The 11,230-nt window shown below is 29.7% G+C and overlaps 1 protein-coding gene across 1 annotated transcript in view; it reads left to right on the top strand.

Moving 5' to 3' along the window:
• The first annotated feature begins 348 nt into the window (after positions 1–348).
• LOC119675969 (rho GTPase-activating protein gacF-like) overlaps positions 349–11,230 on the top strand; it is a 65,844-nt gene continuing 54,962 nt past the window's right edge. The window contains exons 1-3 of the mRNA XM_038087191.1: positions 349–522; positions 8,113–8,738; positions 8,868–9,234. Coding sequence (XP_037943119.1) covers positions 349–522; positions 8,113–8,738; positions 8,868–9,234 — 1,167 coding nt within the window. The remainder of the gene's footprint in view (positions 523–8,112; positions 8,739–8,867; positions 9,235–11,230) is intronic.

The following is an 11,230-nucleotide window of genomic DNA, read 5'->3' as shown; positions in this document are numbered from 1 at the left end:
AAATAATTATAAGTTAAATAAATTTATACTAAACATACTTGACATATATATATGTATATATAGTATCTGAAGTTCCCAACTACAAAGTTCTTAAAATTTATGCGAAATTAATATTTTGCTCATTAAAAATATTGCTCAACTAAAAACTTCGAAACTTTTCAAAATTGCTTCACTCACAAAACTGACAGGAAATTAACACAAAGTATCTTTGGCAAGTTCAGATGCAAAATCGATAACCTAGCAGTTTATGAAAGGAATAAATGTTTAACAAATCTTTAACAATGTATGACGAAATTAGAAAGTTGGAATGACTTTGAACTTAACTGAAACAAAGGTTTGCGATGAAGAATGGTCTATGAGACAACAGCTGTGACCTTAGTGAATTCAAATTTGAAAGAGAATTTCAGATTTAGAAAGGAAACATTAATTGTCGGTTGTTATAGTCAAATTTTTACAAAAAAACTAGAAACAAAAATTAAAGAAGGTGATAGAGGTTTAGAAAGTCTTGAAATAAAATTTGAGGTAAGACTAAAAAAAAAATTATTACTCTAAAACGTATGAAAAATGCAGCGAGTATTTAAAACATAACTTAATATGTATCTCATATTTTTTTTAAATAAATTGTATATATATTAAATATATATATAAATATTAATATAAATTTTATAATTTGGTGTAATAAACATGAAAATCGCTGGTTGTAGTTTTGTTAAGAGATTTATTTTTTATTTTAGTTAATATTATATTAAAAATTGAATTAATCAAGTTTATTACCTTAACTATAAAAACATTGAATATTATTTCTTTTTTCAATACTTCCGTAAATAAATGATGAAGTATTTTTTTTTATTAGAACGCACTACATACATTTGTAAATCAATAAGGTCTCATAATTTGATATATACTTCAAAGACATTAGCTATGATTATAGTATAATATTCTATTCACGTTTCTGTAAATCAAATCACCTTTAAAAATACCGAAATGGGCTTTTGTTACGCTTTCAAGTGACAAAAATGTACGTGCTCTGTATATAAATAATATGAAATCAAATATGACTGCAATAAAAAGTAATTATGAGTAATAAAATGTTATATAAAGAGGTTTAAGTATTAAGTGATAAGTAGTCAAAAACAATAATACATGTAAATAAATTAAATTTAAATAGTTTATAAATTTTTTCAGTATTAATTTTTATCATTTAATGCTTCTTACAGAACATATCTTTTTTAATACAAAAAACATGGGCTTTCGTTTTGATTACGACAAGCTTATATTAATGGAATCTTCCTTGTTAAAAAACTCTATGCAATATCTAAAGGGTAGTATAAAAAAATGCTTGAAGTTGTTTCATTTTTAATTCTAATGCCTTATTAAACGTAATTTAACTGCAAAATAGATTTGCAATTAAAATCTGTTCCTAGATTTAAAATCTGTTTTTTTCATAAAGTTATAATTAAACTTATACAAATATATGAAATAATTCAATTTATTTCAACGATAAGAATTTCTTTAAAGAACTGCTACCTGGTGATGTAAATTTTGTCCACTTTTCCAATCAAATGAGGTAACATCTCCCGATTAGCGTGCTCAGAATTAGATTTTAAGGATGAAGTCGATGCAAGGCGAATCTAAGTTAAAGATAGCTAATACTCTCACACAAACCAGTGTACCCGTGTTAAATCTTTATTGGTGACTTGAAGCCTATTTTTAAACATTAGCCTAAAAAGGGACTCTTCTTCTTCAATTAACTAATTTTATTCGTCCAATTATGGCATCATCCTTCAAGTTCGCGCGATTAAGTGTAATGTGAAAAATGTTTTTTATCAGGTAATGTTTTCTATTGCACCTTATATTTTGCTTGATATTAAAAATGGTCCTCTCTATGATATCATTCGGTTGTTGAACCAAAAATGATCTGTCACATTTAGCCCTATATAACCGTTCTCATAGCCATGTAATTTTCCGGTCTATTTTACAATATACATACTGAATCCGGTTAATTTTTTTCATATGAACTTGCAATTCGTTTTCATTGCACTGAAATGAGTCTCGTTCTACACCACCGGATATTAGATACTATATATCTAGTAAACACAGTGTATTGTTTGTAAATTTCATATCTCCCACATATTATCTGAACTTGAATCGTAACATCTAAATACAAACCAATGCTGTTCTGCTCTCACAAAGCCATGAAATATTAAGCAAAAATTATTAGAAATTGTGAAATTATTAAAATAATAAAAAATTATATTTGAATACAAATTGTATCTCGCAACAAAAAATATGTTTGTGAAATTTGAAATTTCAATTTAAATTATTATTGATGTAATTTGCATATGTTTTTAACTCCGGCTTGCTACTGTGCACTGCCGCTTCCCGCCACTTTAATGCGATGGCATTAATTAATTCATTACAATTGCGTGGACTGACGACGGCAACGTTTAGAGCGTTCGCTTGCTCCATAATGTCATTAGTTTACGCGCATATGATGATCACAACGTTGTTGTTTATTATTAAGATAATAAAGTCTAAGAGAAGAAGAAGAAGAATTGAAAAAACAAGAATCGTAATAATAATTATAATAAATGAAGCATCATTGCCATCAGTCATCATCAAGGCACTTGGCTTCTGCTATTCTCTGTTGCTGTTTAATGAACTCATAAAGTCGGCATATTAATTAAAATAGCTGAAACTGCGCAAAGAGAATGTATATAGTTTGTTTATATACTTAAATGTATATATACACAATAATTATTTATAAACAAAAGCCCAAACATAATACTAACAAAAGCATAGATATTTATTTTTCTTATTTACTTTTGTACAATATTATTGCTGACCTAGACTTTTCTAGTACTTTGATATTCTGCACTTTTTAATTTTAATTAGAGAAACTGCTGATACTTTTATTCCCAAAAATGATTGCAGAATAAAAGTAAATACAGAAGATATAAAATTACAAAATTACTAATAATATAATAAACATTTTTAAGCTCAACTGGCAAATTCAGTACTTCTTTTGTTTATAAATCACAAATACTTTACACAAATATTGCTGAGAAAGTTCATCAAAAGTTCACATGTACGAAATAAATTATATTAAGCAGGATTAATTAGAATTAAAAACGACGAGGTTGAAAAATCACTTTTAATTAACATTAAAAAAATATATGAAAATCATTTTTTAATTAAAATAATTTATTTAAAAAATTTTTTTTTAAATTTTTTCTAAAGATTTTTTTGTATGTTGATCCTTTTTTCGAGTCAGCGCAACTAGACACTTTTACTCTTTGATAGCTGGGGGTACTACAAGGTCCTACCCATCTCATTGACTAATTTATGTATTGCCAATAAGCTTCATGATTATTCAGTGATTGATCTAAGATCTGCAGAGAGTGATTACTCTAAGATTAGATAATGGTAAGTAGGATAGCCTGTCAATTTTCGCATATAACTTCAGGGCTCTGTCCCTTATGTATTTTTTGATCGGGTCTATTCTAAGGTCTCTTAGCAATGTTCATTTTACTGTTCATGAAAGTGTGACATCATTTAGGTCTCAGTTTTTTGATCGGGTCTATTCTAAGGTCTCTTAGCAATGTTCATTTTACTGTTCATGAAAGTGTGACATCATTTTGAAAGATATCAGTTTTTTGAAAGATATTTTCATCATTATAGAATCAAAAGGAATAATGTAATACCTCAATAATGTATAATAAAATAATAGCTTTTTGACAGGATGTGATTTTTGTTAGATCTCTTGCTCAACTCATTGTAATAAGTCTTTCGTGTTTCAAACCATAGCAAATCTAGTAGTGTTGCAAAACACATTCTGCTTTTATTGCAGAAGTCATTTGTTAAGATTATACTCGAATGGAACGAAAACGGCACCAGAGCAAGACCAGAGCTGATCATTTGCCGCCGAATACTAAAAAACGAGCTTAAAACAAAGTCATTTTAATTCTAAAAACAATAAGAATTCACTAAGACCAGGTTTTAAGGGTGCGTATTGTTTAACACGTACGCTCAGAAACAACTACCGACCACTGAAAGGCTTTGAAGTTGCCAGAAGAAGAAAATTTAGACTAATAATTCTCTTCAGTGTGAAACCTTTCGTTAACCTTGTTATATCATTTGGTTTTCTATTCTTTATTGTGATTGCCTTAAAAATACGATATTATTTTTAGTTTTAATGTTATTGCAACTGTTTATGGTGCTAAATTAAATCGAAGATGAAGTCGTAAGTAATTAAGTAATTTCAGTTAAAGAGAACATTTTTTACTTAATTACGAAGTATAGATAGTAATCATCAGTTGTAGATTTGTCCGGTTTTGTCAAAATTTTTACCAAAAAATACTGATGTATTGATGTGATCAGGAAAGGCCAGTAGTTTCACATTCGTATAGTATACGATTCGTTTGTCGGACTACTTTGAAGATGGTTTGTATAATAAAAATTTATTTGTCATTTGACTTCATAAAGAATTCATGTGGAGAAGAATACTTCGTTCTGAGAAACTGTTGTGTATTGAGTTCACGAAAATTTCGAAATAGTTTTGTCGTACAACTATGAACATTAAACCCTATTCATGGAATACTGTCCCTAGCCATTCTCATGCTGTTATGGTTTTTACTCAAAAATTCAGATAATTTTACAAAATATTGTGTACATGTTCTAACGTAAGGCACATATTTGCAAAACACAGCTATTATTTACATGTGTAGTATTCAATACCAACATTTTTTATTCATAGAGGTACTGCCGTCATATGTATTCAATTGTAGCATAAATTTTGTGAAATTAATCGTTTAGTCCAAAGTTCATAACTCCCCTTGTTACAATAAAGACATCGCAGCGAAGCTCCTAAAATTTTAGTGCTGTAAAAAATGTTAAAAGATGAACCTATAAATGTACAAAATGTCTTACTTAAAATTCTATTTCATCTGTAACATATACAGACACTCCCTCAAACATTTCCAAAACAAAAAAAAAAATGAATATAAAATTTGTTTCAAAGTTTTTAAAATTGTATTTAATTTAGGAGACTTTTTCAGTTTCCATATGAAATTCTTTAACAAAATTACATACATACTTGCACGGATTGTAACGTGTTTCGCACTTATTCTCTGTACTTATTCATTTTTGCTGATACTTCGTTTTGATGTTCGTACGTCGATCAGATGCAGAGCAATATGCAAAATTATAAATCCAATAACATGCACAGACTCCCCTGAGAAATATATGCAATCAATAGATATGCGCATATATTTATTGTATTTTATAATGAAATTCGATTCGATTTTGCCTTGTTTCGCATTGTTTTGTTTGCTAAGTACGAAGTACGAGTTCGACACTTGAAGCTGTTTTGATTGTTATATATCCACACCGCACAGCTTCACTGTGATTTCTTTGCGGAAAGTATCTTCTCTCTCGTTGCTCTACAATAATGCATCATGCACGAAGTACATATTTATGTGCCGATTTATGCAGTGTTTGTGAATAATTTGTTTTATTCCAAGCAGGGTTTTACAATTCGAAAATATGTTAATGCTTCAATAAGATACATCAAATATTTATGCAACTCTTTTGTATATTATTTGCGATATTTTATATTTTACTGTAATGTATATATTAATTTAAGTATTCGGTTTTTATTTATGTAATTTATTTTAGACTATTTATATGTTTTTTGAAAAAAACCTTTCAAAAACTAAAAAACTCTGAAGAAAAAAAACAATAGTTTCAAAAGAAAAAATAAATTTCATAAACTTTGAAAGCAGCCTTACTACAGTTAATACTAGACTGTATGTCCATCCATATTTCATTTAATGTCACACCATTACTTATAATATTCATTTTAATATGCATCTGACTTATATATCTAACTATTAAATAACAAATGTAATTAATTTCTAAGGGACCTTCAAACAAACTTGCTTTGAAGCTGTTAATTCATTATTAAAATGCCTACTAAAATATCGCAAATTGCTATTTAATTCATTCACAAGCTCTGTTAACTGTAAGAAACTTACCGGAACTAAAAGAGATTATGTTAAATTGATGAGATGATGAAAATGAAAATCCCAGCATAAGTTATGTATAATGAATTAGTGGATTTAGTGCTTTAGTGCTTTTACGAAAAGGATTAATCAAAAGAAAATCAAGGAAAAGACATACATTTTCATTTATAACTGACATTTTCGCTTTATGGTAACTTATCGTATTATGGACATACTTGACTTATAAAATGAATTGTTTAATTAAATATTAAGTAAATATTAAATAACAAATAATGACTCAAAGATATGTTATGCGAATACAATTAAGTGATAATTATAGTTGAAGTTTTTACAGCTAAATATAGCTGTAATATAAATATAGTAACTTTTAAGAGTATTTTAAGTGGCAATAAGAATGGAAAAACAAAATGACGCTATTTGAACACAGATTACATATAAACGATATGACAAATACTTCCTTAGCATAGCACCTAAGATCATCGAAACGTTTATTGAATAAACGTTATTCATTATAAAGTTATTAAATTGACGTTACTTAGTTTTTTTATATAACCCATGTGATATCTTATAAAAAAAGTTCTTCAGATTAGGATTAGGCTAAGTTAAAAGAGCGTGTGTTGATGCGAACATAAGCACTTAGAGTTGGAAACAGCTATTGCCTATAGTAGCTGCCCATTGTGATGCTATTAAAGTAGCCAGTACGAGCTGCGCTATAACAATCAACATATATAACTATTACTTTTAGCAAAAATTCTTTATTATTTTAATAAATTCTTATTCTTCATTCTTATACTTATTCATAACATTATTCTTCATATAATAAACGTGGTGTCTTTAAAGTAATCTATAGATATATCCTGATATAGGATATGGATAATATAGGATAATTTGACTATGTGATAATTAATTTCCTTTTTTGATTTTTCAATGGTGTAAGATTAATTTACACCTAGTGAGCTCAACCTGTCTTTTTTCCAAAATATCTGAGTCACTGATGATAATAGATTAAGCTTTGCAAATAATGTTTTTTTTAAACTAATAGCACGAATTCGCCCAACAGCCGTTACTGTGGCTAAAAGAGTCCTAATGTACCAAATTCACTTTTAACTATACAAACCCCTTAAACCTCCTTTTGTAAACAAAGTCTGGAATTATATCTGGACAAGAGCTCTTACTCTTCTGTGTGTTTTTAAAGCTGGACAGCTACCAATAATGTGCATAGTTGTGTTCGTTTCTTAATTTGCATTTCGAATTAGCAGATAAATGGTGCTTATATAGGACACATTTCAGGCCGTAATGTATTACAATACTCGTTACCAATCTTAAAAAAATTTAAGAATGTTTTGGTAGGAGTATGATTTGATGAGAGCTTTGCTTTGTCTGAGTACAGTGAAATCTTCTCAGTACTCCAGACGCAAACCAATTTCCTCCTTCTTGATTATTTATTTCATATTAGCCCAATTGAACCCACAAAACAAGACCTGTAAAAGCGGTTTTTAATGCAGTTCTGACTAATTTATAGCTAGCAAAAAAAATTAGGTTTTAAATGGTTAATAAAAAATTTAATTTTAAGAGACACGAATTTCGTGTTTCCAGTAACTAAATTTTTTGAAAGTTGAAACTGAAAAATATTTAAGGCATAGACACCCCTTCCTTAATTTTTCTCCTTTCTTGTTAAAATGAAAGATTTCTTGAAACGACTTATTTTTACAGGTGTGAAACGACACAACAATTTATATATAATTTATATTTAATAATTAATAATTGTTTTTAATATATTTTAGATTTATATATGTTTTTATTATAAATAATTAAAATTTCTTACTATAATCGAACTTTTTCATTATATAATGAAATCGTTATATAAATTATAGAACTTAAATAACATATATTTATTTATAATTTATTTGGTACAGAGAATTTGAAAATTTTTTTAATTAAATTTAATTTATTTCCTCTCTTTTTCAGATAAACCAAATATAATAAATGATTTACCAAAAAATAAAAACACAAATACCACAACAAAAATATTAAGCGTTCATTTAAACGCTAAAACATCATTGGACGTTTATTGAAATTTATAAAATAGCATATTAACGGCGACAAAATCACTCCCCCCCAGACAAACGTGTTCGAAAAAACCATCACCATTTCGTCGATTGCGATTAAACGCAGGCCAACGCTGCCGCAAACGCCAGCGAGTGGTGCCCCACAGGTGTTGTCACCCAAACGACAGTGCGCTGCTGCTGTCTCTGTAATTCCCGCCACCGCTCAATTAACACCACAAGTACAATACGCCACATCACCCGCCGCAGCTGCTGCCGCCGCTGCTGTTGCACTTAAAGCCGGTCATCAATTAACTTTTAATCCAGCTGCAGCTGCTGCACAATTAGCTGCCACCGCTGCAGTAACTGCACATACACATCATCCATCACAGATTGCTGCAGCAGCAGCTGCTGCTGCTGCCGCCGCACAGCATCATCGTATTGCCGCTGTAGCTGCTCAACATTTTAATCCCGCCGCTGCAGCATTATTAAATCAGCACTTACATAACGCCACAACACATTCACATCAACAAGCCGCTGCTGTTGCAGCTGCTGCTGTACATCAGCAACAAATCGTATTACAACAACAACATCAACAGCATCAATTGAATCAACAACACGTAGCTGCAGCTGCAGTTGCTGCACACAACTATCAACAACAGCAACAACAGTTGCGACAACAACTACAACAACAACAACACCAACAACAACAACAACAGCAGCATATAATAGTTGCTAACGCCACTTCGGTGGCAACAACAATAACAAATAATCAGAACCAAAACAACAATAATATCAGTACCAATTCAACACCTGCAACAGCTGCAAATACTGCAACAATTGCTGCAGCAGCAAGAGCAGCAGCAAGCGCAAAAATTATTATATCAACTACTGCGTCATCAAGTTCTTCAAACGATTCTCATTCAAATTCGTCATCAACTTCAACAACACCAACACCAGCAACTGTTGTACCAAATACAAACGACACAAGCTTAGTTAGCAACAACATAAACGGAACTATTACAAGCAACAGCGGCAACAACAACAACAACAACAGTGTGAACTCACCAACTGCAAATACGACAATGGAAAATCAAATGGCATTAGCACCTTTAGGATTGTCCCAGAGCATGGATTCCGTAAATACAGCGAGCAATGAAGAAGAGGTAAGTTGATACTTTTTTCCACTTTGTGGATTTGTATTTTATTTTTATTCAAATTGTATTATTCAATTGCAAGAATTGTGAACTTATTCAAAGAGGAATGGTATAAAATCTAGATGTAAGAGATATAAATAAGTGTGATCAAAACGTTGATGGTAAAATCCATGCTTTAGATAAAAAAAAATTCAATTTCAAAATGATTTTTTAAAAGTAATTGTTAACAGGTAAACGAATTCCAAGTAAAGTATATATTTAATTTATTTAAAATTAAACATGAGCGAAATATTTTAAATTGGAAATGGATATTAGGTAATGGATTATAGGAAAAATTTTATTTTTTTATTAATTCAACATTTTAGTTATCCATTCATCTGTTTCGGGTATTACTAAATACTTACCCACAGTGGTTTTTGAAAATACTATTTGGACTAAATTGACAGTATGTAGTTTTTGGACTGCATGTATCACGAGATCCTTCCAAATTCGAAACAGAGACTAGCGTTTCAGACACCTAACCCAAGACCGTGCTTGAGTTATATTATTGAAAGTGGAAGTAATTCGCTGTTTTATATTATAAGACATAAATATAAATATCAATGTTATTAACTTTTATTAGCAACAACTATAATACACTTCAGTGGTATAAGCTCATTTTTTGGGATCGTATTATAGAATGAAGAGCTAAAGTCTTATTCTGCAGTCGCTTCAACTGAAATATTGATCACATTAAATTGAATTTAAAGTATATATTATTTATAACGTTGCCATTATACAACTCTTTCGTTATTAGGATTTTGATTAAGAGTTCTTGGAATTATGATGATTGTTATAAATAGTATATCCCTTGAAATGATTATATTTTAGGTTAGCTTAAGAAGAAGTGCTTGTTAAGTTCCCAACAGTAAACAGTAAAAATGAAGAAGAAAATATATTTTTATTGAAAATATGATAAAACAAAATGTCTATACTAATCACTTCTCAGAAATTTATCTATACGTACAAAAAAAAATACTTTTATTCCTATATACATACATTAGTTTAACGAAACCAACCAATTAAATTTACTTAACATTGTGCGTCAGACTTTCATTCTTATTCGCACTTGCAGATACTTGAAGACATTATTCATGAGAGATGAGTACGTCTACTTACATTCGAATTGAATTCAACTTTATTTACTTGTACGTATACGACGAGTACATTTAAATAAACTGAAAGCTTGAAATAAACCTAAACCTGAACTTAACCAACAAGTCATGCATGTAAAAACATTTGCAATTTTTTTTGTGTTTCTGCAAATCACGCCTTTTTAGATAAAAATAAAAAAAAAGATAAAAATCGTACTAAAATTGGAGAGAAGCAAGATTTTGTATTTGAGACGCATTAAAGCTACACTTCACATAAATCATACACGCAAACAATCAAAGGATAAAGGATGTGTATCTGAAGGATGTGTGTGTGAGTGATGTGTCTTGTATGTGCGTCACTGCATTCTTAAAAATGAATAAAAATGGAAGCGGAAAACCAAAGAAAGAATCACATTACAATGGCAGAGAAGAAAGGCAAAAGGTTGGTAGCAGTGTTGGCAATGTTTGCAATGTTGTCAGGTGAATTGTCAGCTTAGCCTGGTTAACTTGAACAATCTGACAATTGTCGTCTTACTGCTGACTCTTTGTCTATACCTGTGGTTAGTGTGTGTAATTTTAAACAGGGTGTTTTGATAAAAATTTATCATACTCGCTCAAATACAGCTAGTTTAGGATGAAGTATTTGTATTCCAGAATTAACTTATGTATGTACCAGCTACAATATTATTTTCGGTCTTAAATTTCTCTTTTATTTGATCTATATTTTAATGATTATTAAAAATGCTTAAAAATTTTATATAAATATCTATCCAAATACAAGAAATAAAAAAGTCACAGGATGCTATATATATAGAATACGATATATGCGACATTACGGTAATGAAACCAACTGTCGGGTATCTACAAACTCT

Source organism: Teleopsis dalmanni, chromosome 2 (genome assembly GCF_002237135.1).
Source record: "Teleopsis dalmanni isolate 2A chromosome 2, ASM223713v2, whole genome shotgun sequence".
In the NCBI taxonomy this organism is placed as follows: domain Eukaryota; kingdom Metazoa; phylum Arthropoda; class Insecta; order Diptera; family Diopsidae; genus Teleopsis; species Teleopsis dalmanni.
This window is presented reverse-complemented; position numbering and strand designations above follow the sequence as displayed.